This window comes from Danio rerio, chromosome 15 (assembly GCF_052040795.2).
Source record: "Danio rerio strain M-AB ecotype USA chromosome 15, GRCz13ab, whole genome shotgun sequence".
Lineage (NCBI taxonomy): Eukaryota > Metazoa > Chordata > Actinopteri > Cypriniformes > Danionidae > Danio > Danio rerio.
Window position 1 is genome coordinate 5,901,522 of NC_141035.1, and position 20,979 is coordinate 5,922,500.

The 20,979-nt window shown below is 37.9% G+C and overlaps 3 protein-coding genes across 7 annotated transcripts in view; all 3 read right to left on the bottom strand.

Moving 5' to 3' along the window:
- The window catches only part of urb1 (URB1 ribosome biogenesis homolog), a 76,118-nt gene extending 70,408 nt beyond the window's left edge, over positions 1-5,710 (bottom strand). The window contains exons 1-4 of the mRNA NM_001326445.2: positions 5,512-5,710; positions 4,485-4,621; positions 3,549-3,700; positions 3,328-3,457 (exon numbers count right to left, since the gene is read on the bottom strand). Of these exons, the coding sequence (NP_001313374.2) occupies positions 3,328-3,457; positions 3,549-3,700; positions 4,485-4,621; positions 5,512-5,647 (555 nt within the window). The 5' untranslated portion in view covers positions 5,648-5,710. The remainder of the gene's footprint in view (positions 1-3,327; positions 3,458-3,548; positions 3,701-4,484; positions 4,622-5,511) is intronic.
- The window catches only part of brwd1 (bromodomain and WD repeat domain containing 1), a 1,114,631-nt gene that overhangs the window by 936,482 nt on the left and 157,170 nt on the right, over positions 1-20,979 (bottom strand). The gene's annotated exons all lie outside the window — the stretch shown is intronic.
- phkg1a (phosphorylase kinase, gamma 1a (muscle)) overlaps positions 1-20,979 on the bottom strand; it is an 831,529-nt gene that overhangs the window by 803,851 nt on the left and 6,699 nt on the right. The window contains exons 5-10 of one of the 5 annotated variants that reach the window (XR_015508709.1): positions 20,566-20,631; positions 16,146-16,309; positions 13,508-13,598; positions 13,226-13,341; positions 11,162-11,287; positions 7,585-9,250 (exon numbers count right to left, since the gene is read on the bottom strand). Coding sequence is in view for 2 of the 5 variants with exons in the window: in NM_001077612.1 (NP_001071080.1) it covers positions 8,984-9,250; positions 11,162-11,287; positions 13,226-13,379; positions 13,508-13,598; positions 16,146-16,309; positions 20,566-20,631 (868 nt within the window). In the remaining 3 variants the exon portion in view is untranslated. 5 annotated transcript variants of the gene reach the window in all.

The window sequence follows — 20,979 nt, forward strand, 5'->3', positions numbered from 1 at the left end:
TAACGAGCAAATGTTTTTGCCTTTGATTAGCTTGTGTATTAATTAATTAATTAACACAGAATGAGATGGTGAAATAAATAAATAAATAAAACAAATAAAAATAATGGACCAGCAAACAATCATACTACAAATAATTCTGATTACCTCAATTAATAAAACACTGAAAAACTATGCTTAATGTAGCTGGAATAAACTGGATTTGGAAATACGTAAATTAAAGGAATACTAGGGTTGGGCGATGTCAACCAATTTGGCACTGTACGATGTGTAATGTGAAACATCACGATGAATGATGGCATCGTCATCATGTGAAAAGGGGGGGTTGACAGAGTGCACGTGACATGTCTGAAGAGTGATGAGGGACCCGGGGGTGAGAAGGGTGCGCGACTTATTTGAGGACAGGGAGGGAGAATCGCGATTTTCGGGAGATTATCACTTGTTTGCGGGCACTATGGCCCAATCCCAATTCTATTCTTGTACCCCCTAACCTTTCCCTTACCCTTAGCCCATACAACCGAGGGTTAAGGGGAAGGGCTTCAAAATGTAACATTTAGAATTGGGACAGCACTACAGCACCTGTACACGTCATCATACGTCATCGCCATCTCTTGCTTAATATGAGATCCGACGATCACGACTGCTGTAGTTATTCCAGTTGTGCTATTTTTTGGTATTAATCTTCAGGAAATGACTGCATATATTATGTTATCATAACTATCTAATGTGGCAATAAGATTGTAATACTATGCATTTAACACAGTGGCCATATTCATCTATAGTAAACATACCAAAAACAGCATTAACATTATAGCAGACACTTTAAAAGGCTCATTGACAGCCACTAAACTTTCTGACAGGGTATTCCATTGTCATCGAGTGTCATAATGTTGTGAGACTGCTATACAGAAGTTATTATTGGGAATTATAAATCGCAAATAGATCGCAAAGTTTAGAGGTCTTTATCTTAGCTTTTTTTTTTTAAAGCATGACGCTACAATTATGAATATGTCAAAACTATGTTTGTTGTAAGTTCAAAGTTTCAAAGTGACAAAAAAATACTAACTTGTGGATCTCCTTACTTCCGGGTGCAGCTGTGGCTACCGAATTCTGGGAAATTTTTCTTACCCCTTGGTTTCGAGTGTGGTCCTGAAAAATCTTCGTTTGAAAGGGTGTATACCCCTTGCCTTTAGCCCTACGCCTTCAAGGTAAAGAGAATTGGGACTACCCCTTCACGGGCACGCGCAAAACAAGAGGTAGGGGTAAGGGGAAGGGCAAAGCGGTAGAATTGGGATTGGGCCTATGAGTCCCGCAAATGCATAGAGTTTCCCGGAACTTGGATGTCTGAATATTACGTTTAAAGGGTCACGAAACACCAAAACACATTTTTTGAGCTGTTGACAGTCGTATATGTGTCCCACACTGCTAAAAACACTATTAAGACACCTATATTTTACTAAAAAGGGTAAATTGGTTGTTTTTGCGTTATTTCAAGCAAATTCCTACTTCCTGTTTGAAATGAATTTTTGAAGCTACAAACATAATGACATAATAGCGTGTATTCCAGCGTACAGACTGGGCGTCTGTGCCAGAGTGAGTCTTATTACTTCTTACAGTGTGATGCATTAATGCGTTAGTAAGGCTTGGTTCAAACCAATCAGCGCGCTCTATTGTGCAACTTCATTAATATTCATTAGTGTCACCGTGTTAACACCACAAAGACGCCACGTTGTGTTGGCAAAACAAGCGTGAAGTGTTGCTTTTATAGTTTGCTGCCATTAAGTTTTGTTTAATTTTCTCTCTGTGAGAGCTCAGACTCACGTGTGGATTAACAGTGTACGCGACGCTCGACAACAATAACTTATGTGTCTAAGGAGGATTATTGTTTACCTGAGAGCTGTTCTCATCTGCAAACGCTGAAATCCGGATTCGCTTGTAGTCTTCTCTCCATAAAGACGCGGCTCTAGTTGCTGGTGATTGTCCTGTCTCTACAGATTTGGTAAGTGAGCGACCAGTGCTCTTTGTTTATTCAGTTTGTTCGTATCGAATTAAGTTAACTATTGCACTGAGTGCAGAAATGTTAGCACCGCATTTTGTGACCGGAATAACACACGCGGCTTTCTGACGCTACCTGCCGTGTGCATCTAAGTTTCCGGGAAATGCTGAGTTTTTTTTTCTCTCATTCGCCGTGCGGTATCAAACATTGCATGAAAAATACACACTTACAGCAGATCCTCGAATCAAATATCTCGTTTGTCGCGAGGGACGTGAATGAATTCCCTGAATGAAAGAGCCAAACTGCAGTTAAAGTCCAGCATTTAATAATTTGGCAAATAATTCGACTACAGATGTCCATGTAGGTTAAACACCATCACTTCCTCTTGTGTGTATTTTGATTGAAACTGGCGCGTGCCCAAATAGACACTCCTACACCCTCCCACTTTAGTTCCTCCGACACTCCCCCCCTAAACAGAGCTGGACACGCCCACTTTTCTGACTTTTTCCAAAGTAGAGGTGTGAAAACACCCTGCTGAAACGAGGGGGTTTCATGGCCCTTTAACAACTATAGTGAGAGGTACATCCTTGATAAACTGTCCGATGTGGACTGCTCTCTATAGCTCAGAGGAGCGCATGACAGTGTGTGTGGTCACGTGATGTGCGTTTTCAGCAGACGGAGGGCTGTTCAGAAATGCTAGGTAAAACACGGTGTGGATGTAGATCATTTTCATTCTAAAATATCATTTTAACACTAAGACGTATTAGTGTAAATGGCGCCCGAGTGTCTATTTTTCGCGAGCGGGTTTTCAATGGGGGCGGGGCAGAGGATCGGCGATGCCGGCTCAGCATTGTGTTGTCTATTGGCCATCCCCGATGGCATTGTCTATCAGCCCAACCCTAAGGGATACCCCCCAAAAAAAACATGAGAATGTACTCACTATTTACTCACCCTCGGGGGTTTTTAAACCTCTATGTGTTTCTAAGTTTCTCTTATAAAGAGATATTTTGAATGAAGCTGAAAACCTTTAACTATTGACTTTCATAATAGGTAAAACAAATACTATGGAAGTCAATGGTTACATATTTCCAGCATTCTTCAAAGTATCTTCTTTTGTGATCAACAGAAAAAAGTCAAATAGGGTTTTATACATGTCAAGGGTAAGTAAATGAATACAGAATTTTCATATTTTAGGTGAACTATCCCTTTAAGACAGTTTTAAATCTTACAATATTTCACAAAATCAGTACTTTTTCTTATTATTTTTAATTGAATATAGTCTTGGCTAAATCAATCTAATGTTAAGTGCTATGTGCAGTTTCTGAAGCACCTACCGATTTGTCTCTTTTTCGAGCGAGTTGACACAGATCTTTGCCGAACTGCATTTGACCGAATACATCTCGTGCAGCGTCTGCACTCTGAGACACCAGAGCGGACAGTAGACTCAGACACTGGCGGACAAACCTGCTCAAAACATGCAACAACCACACTTTCTGAGTGCATTCTCAAAACTTTCAAGTGCTTCATTTCGATTAGAATGTATTGCAAGAAGTACCTGTAATTTTTCGAATATAGACTGGACTGCAGAAGCGTCATGTGCTTGGACACAATCCTCCTAACTATGTTGGCGCCCACCATGCTGAACTGAGAGAGATCACTGGCCGTCCGCAGTAATATCATTTCTAGACACTGAAATATCAGCATCATCTACAAAAGGTGTTTAAACACAATTAAGCTGTTATTATAAAGCAAACAGTCAACTCTTAAAGGACACAGTATGGCATTTTTCGCCACTAGAGGGCGCATGTTCACAACAAACAAAGGTGTATTTTGATGACGTTGTGACCATGGGTCCGTTCTTCATACGTGGATTACTCAGTTAGCTGGATTTTCTTTATTGACGTTTTGACACGATCCAGGATCGTTTCGTTCTTCAAATCTCATCTGAGACTTGTTGTCATAGTAACAGTTCTGGTAGCTCAAACCTGCATAGGAGCAGGCTCATTTCATATCAACATGATTAGATCGAGTCAGCTCAAGCAAAGCTAATACTGAAAGTATGTACCAAATGCTGATATTTTCTTACAGTAGCTATATAGACTTGGGAAAATAGTAAATATATATATATATATATATATATATATATATATATATATATATATATATATATATATATATATATATATATATATATATATTTGTAGTTTATAGTGTTTAAATAGTGTAGTTTAAATATTTTTTTTAAAATAGTGTTTAAAAAATTTAAAACTGCTTTTATTCTAGCCGAAATAAAACAAATAAGACTTTTTCCAGAAGACAAAAATATTATCGAACACACTGTGAAAATTTCCTTTCTCTGTTAAACAACATTTGGGAAATATTTAAAAAGGAAAAAAATATATACGTCCACCAAGAAGGCTACTAAACTGTTCAACTATAAATAAACAACAACATAACAATAAATAAACAGAAATTTGAACTCATTACTTACCTCCTTCTCTGGCTTTTCTTCATCCAGCAATGCAAAAATTTCCGAACATTCGGCAGAGATTTTAATGTAGCCTTCAACAACATCATACAGTTCTGCACACGGAAGAGTCTTTGCGACTCTTATGAAGGTTGCCAAACCTACATAATAATAAAGAAGCTCATGTTTCAGTATTAACACCCAATAATATTTTCTCAGGAATATAATAATAATAAAGGCTTTGATACATTTCATTATGACTTAAAGAATACACAACCTCAAATGTCATTCAGAATAACAATAGTTTACATAATAAAAAGTAAATATAAGATCTTTTCAGGCATAATGTAGAAGGAAAATTATTTGATGACCAACACTTTGTCACTGCTTTTTCCAACCACTGGGTTTTACTAAATTGCCGGTTTTAATGATTTTAAAATACAAAAATTTGTAATCACTTATGAACATTTCAGTTTTTTATATTACATATGTAATATATAATTATAATATATCGTTATAACAAAAATAATTTTGTTAACTGATGATTGAACACTCCCAATCACACTTTAAAATGTTCATGTCAAAAAAGTAGACATTTAACAAGGTTTTTTGCGTTTTGTAATGTTTTTAAGGTCTTAAGAGGTTAAACCATAATTATTTTAAATTTGTATTTTAGTATTGCAAACTTAACAATTGTGTCCAAAAAATTGCATCCACATTTGTTTTCAAATTATCGATTGGCAACTTCTGTGAATCCTACTTGTATTATTTAAAGGAAAGTACTAATTTTATATTGTATAAATATATAGTACAAAATGATTACTTTACTTTGAATAATAAAATAATAATAATGCATGTTGGGAAAACAAAATAAAGGTCTGAGGAGATCTTGGCTAAAGCACTAGGCTAGCAGAGAGGTTTTATTTACCAGCTAGAGGCAATTACTATGTAACGTTAACGTTAATGGTGTACACGAATCGTGCGTTTTGAACTCAAACTGTACAAATTAATAAATTATGTTTTGAACAGTAAGATTTGATAGAATACTCACCCTTCTGTGCTTCAGATGAATCCTTCAGCATGGATTTAAAAACAGTGCCACTAAACTCGCTTTCGTCTGTTTTGCCTTTCTTTGCTTTTGTCACAGACTCGGTAATATTCTCTTCGTTTTCACGTTTAGTAGCCATTTCTGTGTGTTCCTGTGAACGAAATCCAACACATGGAACGGCGGAAGTGTAAAGCTAGAAACGACAGAGGAGCAAAACACGTGGAAACGACGAACTCATTAATATTAAACTTAACGTCATGACGTTCTCTTTAGAGCGTTACGAAATCTAATTAATATCCAAAAGATAAGACATGTATTGGTTCGCCAGCTCTACGCCCGCCTCACGCATCGTAACATATTCATGAGCAAAACCAAATCATTAAAGGATCCACTACGATCTTAAAATGTATTTTTTTTTATTGTATTCATTCATTGATGACAGAAAATTTTATACAGAGGGTAGACAGAAAAGAAACTGCTCAAAAATGCCCCGTATTTTTATGTTAAATACAAATACAAATCAAAGAAACGCAGTAAAGACGATTTCTATTTTGTGTTTAAACACATTTACACAAATATGTGAGCATAAATGTGAGTGTACGAAGTAAACCAACAACTTTTTGTCTTTCTGAAACGACTGAATGTATTATACTCTGAACATGTTTGTATCTTTAAGGGACAGTACACCCAAAAATGCAAATTTACTCAAGTGGTTCCAAACACTACTGAAAAAAACAAGGATGGTTGGCTGGTTTTAGCTGGTTGACCAGCCTGGTTTTTGAGGGGTTTTGGCCATTTCCAGACTGTTTTCCAGCCATTTCCAGCCTGGTCTTGACCAACCTGGTTTAAGCTGATTTTGGCTGGACTCCCAGCCTGGCTAGGCCGGTTAAGCTGGTTTTAGTTGGTCATCTCCCAGTCTGACCAGCTAAGACCAGGCTGGGCATGAATGGAAACTAGCCTGAAAATGCCAAAACCCCTCTAAAACCAGGCTGGTCAACCACCTAAAACCAGCTCACCAGCCTAGGCTTGTTTAAGCAGTTTTTTTCAGTAGGGAAGCTTTATTATTGTGTTGAACACAAAGGACAATATTTTGAAGAATGTTGTAAACCTGTAACCATTGACTTCCACAGACAAAATGACTTGTGTTCAACAGAAGAAAGAAACTCAAATAGGCTTGGAACAAGTGGATGGTGAGTAAATCATGACTGAATTTTTTGGGTGAACTTTCCCTTTAAACATGAATCCACAGTTTCTCTCATTCTTTTGTTTTACAAGTAAAATATGCTGCATTTTAATTGATTAATTAATGCTTGAGATTATCGTGCCCAACTGAGCCTGGTTTCTCTTAAGCTTTTTTTTCCTCTACTTTTGTAAATTGGTGACATTTTGTTCCTCATCACTGTCGCCACTTGGCATGGTTTGGGACTCGTGGAGCTGCGCATCAAGGGATTTGCTTTTCAGAGTTTGGACTTTCAGCACTGAAAATTAAACCACACGGAACTAAACTAAACTGAACTAACTATTTCCAAAGGAATATAGGCTACCTAAAATAATTATGTAAAACACAGACACAAAAATAAAATTATGAACACGGATAACCATTTCTGAAGAACAATATTAAAATATAAAATATTAACAATTAACATTAAGTTTTTAAAGTATTTAAAATAAATACAAAAATAAAATGTTTAAACAATATTTGTTAAACATCTGGGTTTTTTTCATTAGCATTTGTGGATTTACAATTTAATAATTCCATTTAGATCTGTGGTTACTATTAACAAATTTTGAATAATAAGTGGTATTTGAATGACTGTAAAATTTGACCCATGAACGCGTCATATTTTTGTATTTGTCCAGCAGTCATATTTTAAAGTCATCATGAATTCAAAATTTACACTATTTACTTTGTAATGCATTATTGCTACTTTTAAAGAGAACAATTAGTGTGTGCAAAGTATGGCTTATTTGGTAAGATTTATATATTTATTCAATCAAAATGTCATTCCTTCTCTGATGACGTCAGTTCGACAGCTTGCCCAGAAGGTCCACATTACCATAAAATGAATTCATATGCACATTTTAAATTTTTGTTTTATTATTTCAAATAATTTATCAAACAGAAAAAATGATCAACACTAGCAGGAGAACTTCAGATATATAGGTTCAATAGACAAAGCTTTCAGTTTCACAAAAGCTTTCAATAACAACATTTAAGCCAATTGTTAAAATCCTTGTGGGAAAAAGGATGAATGAAATTAATTATTTATAGTGCCTAGAGTAAATGAGTACATTTCTCACTTTTAAACTGATGGGATGATGTACAATTTGACACTTGTGGAAAATCGGGTTTATTGGATTGTTTAGTCAGTACTGAAGACAAAACTGGACGTAATCCAACAAAAAAAAAAGTAAGATCCTGGTGCAAAACATTGGTACATGACAATTAATATTTGGAGAAAATATAAAATAAATATTAAGTTAACTAGAAAAATTAGGTACAGGTGCTCAACTCCTTGTTCAAGCTCTTGTTCTCTCCAAACTGGATTACTGCAACTCTCTACTAGCTGGGCTTCCAGCTAACTCTATTAAGCCTCTTCAACTGCTCCAGAACGCAGCAGCACGAGTGGTCTTCAATGAACCTAAACGAGCACATGTCACTCCGCTGCTAGTCCGTTTGCACTGGCTGCCAGTTGCTGCTCGCATCAAATTCAAAGCTCTGATGTTTGCCTACAAAGTGACTTCTGGCCTTGCTCCTTCTTATCTGCTCTCACTGCTGCAGATTTATGTGTCCTCCAGAAACTTGCGTTCTGTGAATGAACGTCACCTCGTGGTTCCATCCCAAAGAGGGAAGAAATCACTATCGCGAACGCTCACGCTCAATCTGCCCAGCTGTTGGAATGAACTCCCTAACTGCATCAGAACAGCAGAGTCACTCGCTATTTTCAAGAAACGACTAAAAACTCAACTATTTAGTCTCCACTTCACTTCCTAATCTGCAATTGCCTCTCTGAATATCACACTAACTGTACCCAAAAAAAAAAAAAAAAACTAATACTACTAATACTTTCCATCTTAGACTTTACAGACCTGAAACTTGCCTATAGCACTTATTCATTGTTGCTCTTATAGTTGTGTAAATTGCTTCCTTGTCCTCATTTGTAAGTCGCTTTGGAGAAAAGCGTCTGCTAAATGACTAAATGTAAATGTATTTAGTTTTAGTAAATTTTAGTAAGTTTTAGTAAAATAAATCCATTATTTTTCCTCATCTTAAAGATGTAATGTGACCCCACTCTTTTTTTAACAACTCTAAATGTTAAAATGCACCGATGAATAGTGTCCAGTTTCACTGGTAAATGGATAAAAACATTACTTTTCAAAGGAGGTGTACTCATTCATGCGTGGGCACTGGGAAGTTATCGAAACAACTCACGATGTTATACAGTATAAAGCACTGATGTCTTTTCAACACGCCTTACATCATTCTGAGAGATGAATCCACTGATTCGGCAGCGAGAGAAAGCAGGATAGCTTTCGGACTGTTCTCAAACAGGGCCGCTCTGTTCTGCGTCTGGCCCTTCTTCACCCAGTGGCCATAAATCTTGAACGCACAGGCGTCGATGAGTTTGCGAATAGGCTTTACTGCATAGGGGTCGCTCTTGATCACTTCTTTAGTAACTGGTTTGGCTCTTCGATAATTGCAGTAAATGCGCATTGTTGCCAGAACTGTCATGCAGATGACCTGGAAAACACATTTAAAATTCATATTTGGTAAATAGTATTGCCTTAATGTGTTATATTAAAGTGTTAGCTCAGCCAAAAATGAAAATCCAGTTTAATTACTCTCCTTTATGTCATTGCAAAACAAAACAAAAAACACAAATTAAGTTATTTTAGATGAAATCGGAGAGCTCCCTCATTCTCCAAACACAGCAATGGTTTCCCATTTGTTAAAAGTCCAGAAAAATCCTCAAAACAGACCATATGCCTTCAGTGGATAAACTGCAATATTATCGATAATACTTTTGTGTTGCCCAAGTATTTTTTGGATACACTTGTGCTTTGTGTCAAACAGAGGAAATCATGCAGGCAAAATGTTAGCCACGCCCAATTCCTAGGATATACGTAATCTTTTAAAGAGCCCATATTATGGGTTTTTGAAAATGCCCCTCCATGTAGTGTGTAACACAGCTCTAAGTGAAGTGAAGCATCCAGCTAAGGCTTAAATCTGTTAGTGTACAGTGTTCGACTCATAGTGCTTCAAACGAGTCGCCTTGATACCGATTCATTAGATGTTTCGCCATGACGTACGAACGAAACCAAGTTATTCACGTGCACGCGCAAACCCGGGAGATTTTAAACCTGCGGCCCCGCCCTCTGACATAGAAACCCAGACACACACACACAAACATGCCGGTCAATTGAAGTCACACTCCAGATGGATATTATCGAGTCTCTACCCAAAGATGAAACCTCAGCATTATAACCAATCAGTTGGAAACTACTGGAAACTTCTGGAAACTACAGGCTACAAAGAATACTTCATCGGCGTTTGTTAAAGGAAGGATCAGTAAAGACTAACTTACTGCTGGACATGTCAGGATGGGTTTCTTTCTCCATTTCTCAAGTGTAAGTACGTGCGATTAAAGTTGCCTCGTTTACTCTAGCTTGCAAATGTATTTAGTTGTGATTTGTTACTTGTAACCGCGTGTACTGTATCAGGTTAACTCGCTTTATTCTCATATCGGGCGCAAAGCCACGTTTAAAACGCGACACGTGCTGCTTTGTTTACGGAGCTCCGTGGAGGAGGAGTAGTGAGTGTGTCTGTGTGTGCGTGTGTGTGTGCGTGCGCTGTCGTCCGAAGGTGTGTGTGTGTGTGCGCGCATTGTCGTCCGGAGCAGGGTTAAGTGTGTGTGTGTGTGTGTGTGTGTGTGTGCGTGTGTGTGTCTGTGAAAAGAGCAGAAACAATCTCCTCAACTGTTTTTGGAGTTTTTGCTCAATAAAATAGTTAGTCGTCTGTATTTTGAAGTCCATAGTCTGTATTTACATCGACCCACTGGCAGCTAAACTCCACGCCTACACTATCGAGCGTGTATGAACTGTGATTACTGTTATATTGCTGATTAGCTGTTGGGCATTTCACTCTCTCACTGAAGGCAGTCGACCAATCGCAACAGACTGTCCTTGGTCCAATCAGCGCAGATTAGCTTCGCGCTAAGGAGGGGTTTGAGAACAAATGAATCACTGGACGATTCATACAGGAGTCGCTGGGATAATTAGGTAAAAATAAATGCAGATTATAAGACCATTACAGTGTTTTTTGACCTTGCATGCATATTAAACTGTTGTTGGAGACCCTTACAACCAAGATATGACCCTATTTCATGTATAATATGGGCTCTTTAAACAATTAAAAACAATTTACCTGAAAAAGAAACAGGAAGTGCATTTTCAGATTTCAATTACAAGGGTAAACAATTTTTTTCTTAATGACATGCACAGATGAATTGTTCAGCACAAAACTAGCAATGTGAGCTAGCAAAATGATAAGGTACGTTTTGATTTCATGGGGACTTTCAGCTAGTAGTGTTAATTACTGGTTTGTTAATACCATGAATTTGACCTAAACTAAGTGTTACCAAAGAGTTCCCACCTTGAACTTCCTGTATGGGCTGAAATGTCGCACCTCTGCGACTACATACTGCTGAAAGAAAGGGTGGTTTAGGGCGTCCGTGGCAGTGAAACGTTTCTCTGGATTTACCACCAACATCTTGGAGATCTGAATACAGAAAAAACAAACAGAATTGAAATTAGTTTAGGCGACACAGTGGCACAGTAGGTAGTGCTGTCACCTCACAGCAAGAAGGTCGCTGGTTCCAGCCTCGGCTGGGTCAGTTGGTGTTTCTGTGTGGAGTTTGCATGTTTTCCCTGTGTTTGTGTGGGTTTGTGCGGGTCCGGGTGCTCCGTTTTCCCCCACAGTCCTAAGACATGCGGTACAGGTAAATTGGGTAGGCTAAATTGTCCATAGTGTATGAATGTAAATGAGTGTGTATGGATGTTTCCTGGAGATGGGTTGCGGCTGGAAGGGCATCCGCTGCGTAAAAACATATGATGAATAAGTTGCTGGTTCATTCCGCTGTGGCGACCCCGGATTAATAAAGCGACTACGCTAAAAAGAAAATGAATGAATGAATGAAATTAGTTTAGTACATCTGTTGTAGGCTTGTATTAGCTAATAAAGCTACAGTTGAAGAGTAAATTGTTAGCCCCATTGTGAAATGTTCATTATTCGTGTGATTTTTTAAATTGGGTTCATCTTAGGTCAGACATTAAAATATACATGGCATTGATACATATAAAAATATACACTAATACAATTCACCAAACAAGAAATTATCAGGAAAACATAATTATACGCTAAACAAGTATATAAATAAAAGGTAAAATACCACATTTTAAACAAAGATATGCAAACATAAGAAAAAACAAGAGTAATACAAAAAAAAATAAGAATAATAAAAACAAATACATAAATAAATAAGTACAAAGAAAAAAAAAGGAATAAAAGCAATAGGGTATATGCGGAGCTAGTGTTTTTCCCATACTGAAAAACGTCCGGTGACCTGTTTTGTGAACTTTTTTTCCATTTTATACGGTTCCTTTTACAGCATCGATGTTGTAATGTCATTAAAATACATTCAGTTAAACAGACTTTAGCATTTATTTAGTTGCTCAAGCGTAAAACGAGACAAAAAGCTGTTTGCACGCGCCCGTCAAAATCGGCAGGCTAGCGCAGAAGCTCCATTGAATATACTGGGGTAAAATAAATGCTCCTATTATAAAGACATGGCGGGGGAAATGTAATTTAATGCAGTGCTTCTTGTACAACCTGAGACCTACTTTATATCGGATATCACTCAGCCAGTGGAGATGGCTAATTTTTAAAGAAAACAGACCTTAAACGCGCCGGTTTTTGCATTGGCATACAGTTCGCCGAAAGCAATTACCCCAGGTTACAGGCAAAATAAAAGTCCTATTAGCATGCTTCGGCATATACCCTATAAAGATATAGGTGTCTCTTTAAAAAAATTTTGAAAAGGGCTCCAGACTTTCTGGAACTGTTCTGGCTTTTGTCTTATTGCGAACCAATCTTCTCCATTTGAAGAGCATGTAAAAAATCAAAAACCCATTGTCGATAAGAAGGGGGAGCTGCTGACTTCCAATTCATAAGAATAAGTCTACTAGCCAGTAAGGTTGCTAAGGCTACACTATTGACCTGTAATGAATTTAAATCAACATATTCTAGCAGGATTCCAAAGTGCTGTTAAGGGGTTTGGGTCTATTGGCAATAAAAAACAGCAGAAAAACACCTGAAGACTTTCCCCCAAAAATCAGACATTTTCAAACTAGACCCGAAAGTATCAGTGTGGATGGTTCGATTGTACAGCGAAGGCAAGTTGGGTCAAGATCAGGGAAAATTTTATTCAGTTTAGTTCTAGACCAGTGTATTCTGTGCAAATAAACAAATAATCGACAAATAAAACCTTCTCCAAAATTAAACCATAAAAGAAAATACTGCGATCTAAGAAAACGTCCTTGTTCTGTTGAATATCATTTGGGAGATATTTTTAAAAGAATTTCAATTTCACAGCAGGGCTAATAATGTTGTCTTCAGGTGTGAATCAGTGTGTTCCTTTATTCTGATATTGAGACGCACCAGGTCTTTGACGGTGTCTGACCGGTCATCCCACTCCGGAGAGGTGAACTGGTAATTTCCTGCCAGGATCATACGCAGCATCAGCATCTGCTTCCTGTGCCAGAATGGAGGAGAACCTGCAAGAAGGGTGAACATGATCACCCCTGCACTCCAGCTGGAAAACACAACAAACACAACACAACAAAGTCCAACTTGCTCTAAAAGCAGACTCTAAACTGGATTTATGCTGACCATCAAACTGCCACATGAATGTTATGTCCCATTTTACTAGCGTCCACTCACAGATCAACAGCAGCTCCATAGCCCTGGTGATGAGGATCCATTGAGCATTCGATAATCTCTGGAGCCAAATATCCTGGCGTTCCACACACCTCTATGAGTGGAAACACAAGATTTACAAAACACACGTCAAAAATAAAAGACAGGATCTTGCGTAGTGTATCTTCTCTGCATTTCTTTCTTCTCTTACTTGTTTTCTACTCTAGTTGTTAAACAAACGTGGAATTCTTATACTAGAGCGATGGTTGGCTTTTGAATTAGTTTGATCAAATTCGATAAAAGTGTCATAAAAAAGTCATAAATGTAAATATACATTCATGTGGAAAAAGTCGTACATAAAACAAAATGAAAGGCCATGCAAGCGTAGTGAGGAGAGATTGCAGACGCTCTAATGAAAATACGGTAGTAAAATAAATTTCCTTATTTTAAAGATGCAAATGCATCACATAAACGAGGTACTGCAGCTGCATAAATAGATGAAAATATATTTAGAAATACCTCATTTTTATTGAAACATCTGGGACGATTTATACCTTTGTACTACAGACAAACTAGACATGTTGTCTCTTTTCATAATGGTGATTGAATCGAAGCACCTCTTCCTCATGGATAAAATCAGAAAAACGCTGAAAACCCGATGACGTCACTTCGTACTGGCAGCCACTCATCACTCAGAAATTGCGCATTTACTGCACCTCATGGCTGGGATGTTGCTTTGAAATTTCTTTTTAATCCATCAGAATTCTAAAGCATTACTGTGCTACAGTAATTCACATCAACTTTTTAAAGTTGTTTTTAAAAGTTTAAATTTAAAAGGCTAATTTAAATTAAACACAACCAAAATAGAGGTCTGCATTCCCGCGCCGCGGGACCCGACCAGATTTCTGCGGCGCGGGAATAAATTTTCGAATAAATCGCGGTAACGATCGGTAACGGGTTTAATTTGGGACGGGAGCGGGCTGTCTAGCAGTACATTTCCGGTTTTGTTCTCCCCCGCTCTTTAGCGGGATCGGGCGCGGCGGGTAGAAAACGGGGCGGGTCGGGCAGCGGGACCACAAATTCTTAATATAAGCGGGAGCGGTCGGGTTCGGGCTAAAACCTGGCGGGTGCGGGCGGGATTCAAAATTTAGTCCCGCGCAGATCTTTACACCAAAATACCCATACTACTTTAGAATTGTATGTCCACATTACAAATTTTGTCAAAATTATGAAAAGATATGGTTAATATTCTTTAAAACATGGGAGACACCCTTGTATGGTCACCAATGAAAACTGAATGTCATCTGGTGTTCATGTCTCGTACTGCAGCCAAACAAAATCCTTCTGAAAGCCAATTTTTTTGAGATATCAACTTTAAATTTGAAATATATTCTGTTCAGATATTTTACCGTAATTTCTGCCAAAATTCTATTTGTAAAATACATCATTTAAATATTAAAATACACGTTTATTGTTTTATTATTTTCTTAAATATAAAGCCGCATAACATTTGTTTTATTACACTTGTCATTTTTTTCACTTCATCTACAACCTGACATCTTCTTCTTTAAAATAAGACCATGCTTAAATCTTTGCACTAAAGTTTTGAAGAATGGCATTCATGTAAGTTGTGTTGTATGTTTAAAAAATTTGGGGAGACAGTTAAGGGGTTAAACTAAAAGAATGAATTTTCTCTAAACAATGCACAAAATACCCAATTTTCACTCAATACTGACATATCATTATTATTATTGTTTATTTTAGATATTTGTCAGCATCTCAAAAAAATGTGTTATGCTGTATTTACACCAGATACGGAAGAAGCGTCAAGCGTGAGTGATTTACATGGTAAGTCAATGCAAACGCGCGAATAGACATCCTGCGGCGCGATACGCGCGGTGCGAATGGCGCGATACGCATGAATGGTGTGGCGCGAATTGAGCGTTTTGCGCGTTTGATGCTCTTAACGCGCGAATCGCTCGAGTATGAAAATCTGAACTTCGGCGGACATTTGTGCCGAGTTAACCAATCAGGAGCTTGTTCTTGTGGGGGTGTGATTATGAAGTACCACGTGTTGTTGGTGTCCCGGGGGAAAATCCACCTGCCCACACCGACAACAGTTCATCAAACTGGGCTCGGCTCAGTCAGCAGCACCGCTGAAAGCCTCAATCATCCAGGTTCCGTTTCTGGAAGAGTTTAGGAGCTCTCAGAGCTGGGTGCACCTCTGAAAGAATCTAATGGACTCAGACACGGCTCCAAATAAATCAATGTTGTTTTTTAGCCTTTATAAAGCATAAACACAGTTATTCCCTCTATTAAATCCATGTCAGCCATTAAGCAATGAAGCTAGAGTCACCAGGCAGACAGAAGCCCTGCCCATCACACGAATCCGCGTCTGTTCTGAAGTGAATTTGACGCGCGAATGAAGCAAGTAAACGCAAATGTTCACGCGGCCATTTACGCGCAATTTATCCGCGCGCTCCGCGTCTGGTGTGAACACAGCATTAGAGTTTTATGACTCTTTAAGACTAACATGAGACTGTCAGAATGTAGCTGCATCTTTAAAACTATTTATTTTTGTTTTGCTTTACGTCATATTGTAAAATGTCATATTGTTAGTCATTTGACTGATGTATTTGCTCCTTATCAAGCAAGTGACTACCGTTGAGTTTTTGTCCTGGTGCAATCTGCACAGCAAAGCCGAAATCGGTGAGTTTGATGTTCATATTGTCATCCAGAAGGATGTTCTCCGGCTTCAGATCCCTGTGTACAATATTCTGGGAGTGAAGGAACTGAACCACTTCCAACAGGGAGCGCATGATCTTCCTGCAAAATCACAAAATAGCGTTGGAAATATATGGCAGGCAGCACTGTAAAAAATGCTAGGTTTCACACAATTTCATGGAGTTGTCCCAACACAATTCGATCATGATAATGTTATAGTTTTTACACATTTTAGTGGATTGAACATAAAACAATTAAGTCGTCCCAAAAAACCCTTAACAAGTTTGAACAAGAAGCAAAATAAGGCTCACTCCAGATTTTTGGGTATATTTCAAGAATTTTCTATTCATTTTCTTTAAAATGCAACGATATACAATAAATATATTATTTACAGTCAGCTAAATCAATTATTAATGCGAACAATTGTAAATGTGTAACTAACTGTTGTTTAACTTAGTGCTGACGGTTGATGATAACAGACTGACAGTAACAGAGTTGATATTTTCCACCATTTTGTGCTTTAGCTCAAGATGCTAACCTCAAAACAGATACCACATGGCATGCCTAAAACTAAATTTTATGCATTTTCAATATATTCAATATATATATATATATCAATATCTATGAGGGTGTGCCCTGCCACCCTTTAAAGGAAACTAATTTCGTCCACTTGTATCTGAGATCTTGTCCTTTTGGTCATGACCAGGGCCAGACAGAATCTGCGGACATTTTTTACTATTTCTGCTGAGAATTTTGGTAAAAATTTGCGGATTTCTGCGGAATAATTTTGGGAGTACCATCACTAAAACCTTAATATGTGAAATAAAAAATAATATATTTTAAACTTTTATTTAATGTTTACAATGCAAATCCAATTAGATCCACTTTGTGCGGTTTATTCATAAACTAATTTCGAGAGGATCACGTGCTTATAATCACCACGGCTGGTTCCTTGTTAGCTCTGTAATCAGCCCTATTAGATGATTACGGAAGCATTATAAAATATAGCTGCAAGCAGCAATTAAGGGGCCAAGCACTTTTGGTCAAAAGATTGCGCTGCTCCAGAAGTTTTTGAGTACTTTCAGGGCATGGGGTTGAAGATGCATACCATGTTTTGTAATGATATGTGAATGTGTTGGTAAAATATAGCATTTTTGGCTAAAAATTTAAATGGGCGACGCCCAAAATGGCTGTTCTGTGAAAATCAGACATCATTCGACTCGACGTGCTCTGCCGGATGTAATGAGACCAGTTTTATGAGTTTCGGACGAACGGTTGAGACGTTATAAGCCAAAAAAGCAAGTTTTTTGTATCTCCGGACCACTAGGGGGCAGTGCGCCGAAACTCCGCATATAACCTCAGACCCTAGTTGTCATTACACATCAAGTTTGGTGTAAATCGGTGAATGCATTACAGAGATATTGCCTCAAGTCCATTTTCGCAAGTTCTTCGTTAAATTTAATCACAAATTAAACAAAAACGATTGGTCTAATCAACTTGAATTTAATAACTTTTAGTTGGCATGGTCTGTAGATCATGTGATTCAATTTTAGTGAAAATCTGAGAAACGGCCTAGGACGAGTTCGATCAAATAGGTTTTTTGAATAATTTAAAATAGCGTGAAAAAATTAATGACGGAAAATGACGTCATAGGGTGCGTTTGAATCGGACTGAGCGAAGGAATCAGAGGAAAAAAGAATTTTGATTGTAGCCCATTTGGTTCAAAAGTTATCATGATAAACATACATGAACATTTGGACAAGTGGTGGCGCTAGAGAGTTTGATTTTGAGACTTCATCTTTGGTCTGATTAATGTTAATACTGTCCTCTATCATTGTGCCAGATGCAAAACATGTTTTGTAATGATATGTAAATATGTTGGTAAAATATAGCATTTTTGGCCTAAAATGGAAATGGGCAACGCCCAAAATGGCTGACCTGTGAAAATCAGACATCATTCGACTCGACGTGCTCTGCCGGATGTAATGAGACCAGTTTTATGAGTTTCGGACGAAAGGTTGAGACGTTATAAGCCAAAAAGTATTTTTTTTTTATCTCCGGACCACTAGGGGGCAGTGCGTCGAAACTCCGCATATAACCTCAAACCCTAGTTGTCATAACACACACCAAGTTTGGTGTGAATCGGTGAATGCGTTACGGAGATATCTTCTCAAGTCCATTTTCGCAAGTTCTTCGTAAAATTTGATCGCAAGTTAAACGAAAACGGTTGGTCAAATCAACTTGAATTCCATAACTTTTGGTTGGCATGGTCTGTAGATCATGTGATTCAATTTTGGTGAAAATCGGAGAAACGGCCTAGGACGAGTTCAATCAAATAGGTTTTTCGAAAAATTTAAAATAGCGCGAAAAAATTCATAACGTCATAGGGTGCGTTTAAATCAGACTGAGCCAAGGAATCAGAGGAAAAAAGAATTTTGATTGTAGCCCATTCGGTTCAAAAGTTATCATGATAAACATACGTGAAAGTTTGGACAAGTGGTGGCGCTAGAGAGTTTGATTTTGAGACTTCATATTTGGTCTGATTAATGTTGAGACTGGCCTCTATCATTGTGCCAAATCAAACAACTTTCCCGCATACGCCTATATGGGCTGCCATTCAAATCCGGCGGAAGAAACGGAAGAAGAAGAACACTAACGAAAGCAATAGGTGCCTACGCACCTACGGTGCTTGGCCCCTAATAACCTGAGTTTTTCACTCCAGTTATCTTCGTCTTTATTCCTTCCCCTTTTTCTGATCGGGCGACACGGGTGCCCAGTGGCTAGCACTGTTGCCTCACAGCAAGAACACCGCCGGTCCAACCTTTCGGGCCGGTTGGTGTTTCTGTGCGGAGTTTGCATGTTTTCCCCGTGTTTGCGTGGGTTTCCCCCGGGTTCCCCGGTTTCCTCCCACCGTCCAAAAACATAAACCATAGCCAATCGACTAAAACAAATTATCACCCAATACAACCTGAGTTTACACTTCTCACGGTGACGAGCAGGGGAGTTCTCGAGACCTACCTGACCTTGAACTCCCCTCTCGCCCTTCTAACGGGAGGGGGCCCCGGGCTTGAGGATATTACGAGCTCAGGGCTCTCTCCCGGGACAGCATGCCAAATACGCTTTATTGATTATCAGCTAAGTGTGAACTCTTGAAATTTGGTAAATAAAGCAAGTCTCTCATATAAAATCTCTACTAAAAGACAGAAAATATTACTTCACAAACTATATTGTACATAAATCAGATGAACATTTTCATATTAGTCTATAATATTACTGTACTTGTTTTAAACACTGAATAAATATAGATTTACACACATTTACTCAAGTAAATAAACAGAATTAATGATGGGCTAAAAATCTGCACGCGTAGATTCCGTGTGGGCCTAGTCATGACCCAAATTTCATGACAATAGATGAGAGTAGGAACGTAGATTGAACGGTAAAATGAAAGCTTTGCCTTTCGGCTCAGCTCCTTCTTTACCAAAACAGACTGGTACATTGACTGCATTACTGCTGCTGCTGCACGGATTCGCCTGTCAATCTCACGCTCTGGATGAAATAAGTTGAAAATGGCTGAGTAGTTTTTTCAGCTTTCTTTGACAGAGTTCAGAAGAACAGCAGCTGTCTGAAAACTGATTTTTTGTGACATTATAAATCTTTATCATCACTAGTGTTGTAAAAAAAAATAAATGAGTGAAAAGAAGAGAGAACCCAGTCCAGGAGACTCGAAACAAGCAGAATTCCTTTGAGACGTGTTGGTTAATCTGCAGTCATACAGCGTCTTCAAGATGTTCAATGTGTCTGCAAGAGCCTACTAGAGGTCCGCAGTCTGCAAGTTCTTTCACAAGTCTCTCACAAGTCTCACACAAGTCATGACATTGTAGTCTGAATTGAGACAAAGATTTCATGGCTATATTGTGTTCTTAGGAGGAGGGGATATAGCTAAACAAAGTATGCAAATTAAGAGTTGTGGTCGGCAGGGTAAACTGCTTCTCAGGTCTAATCTCATCATGTTCTGGAGACAGAAACCGCCTGACCATTTGATCGAAAAGAGAAAACAATAGACACCCCATGCTGTGAAACTGACAATTTGCATTACTTTGGCTTAGCCTGTAATCAGAAAGATAAAGGTTAAATGTCCCTCTTAGCTAGGATGTTAATGAAATTATATAATTAAAAACCAGAGAATATAACTTTTCAGTTATACGTAGATTATTGTTCATTTGGAATTAGTTGATAGAAATTTATATTTCCACACTAGCTAAATAAGAGTATTAATTTCTACAACACATGCAATATCCAACAAAGTAATCAATATTGTGTTACAAATGATGTTAATCTGGTTATATTATACTAACCTTGTCTCTTTTTCACTGAGCGTAACCTTCTCAGTCAGGTAATCAAAAAGCTCTCCTTTCTTCATCCTGTAAGATCAATATTTACAGCATTTAGGTGATTTTAAAATACAAATATAAATCAAAGACACATAAAATAAATAATGGTAATAATTACACGATCACACATCTTGCCATGATTTATACAGGAATTTAGAATAACAATTACTACTTTGAGCAAGAAACGTTTGACGACATATTAAAAGACTACACTTATGGTTATTTTAGATCCTGCTTTAGGATGACAGTGCATTCCCACAATAGTAATTAATTGTTATTTTAATCATCTTTGTGGTTTTAAACATGCTGTATTATTTTACATTATTAATGTAAAATAATCCTGTAAGAACAATACCAGAGTTGACGTTTTTCACCATT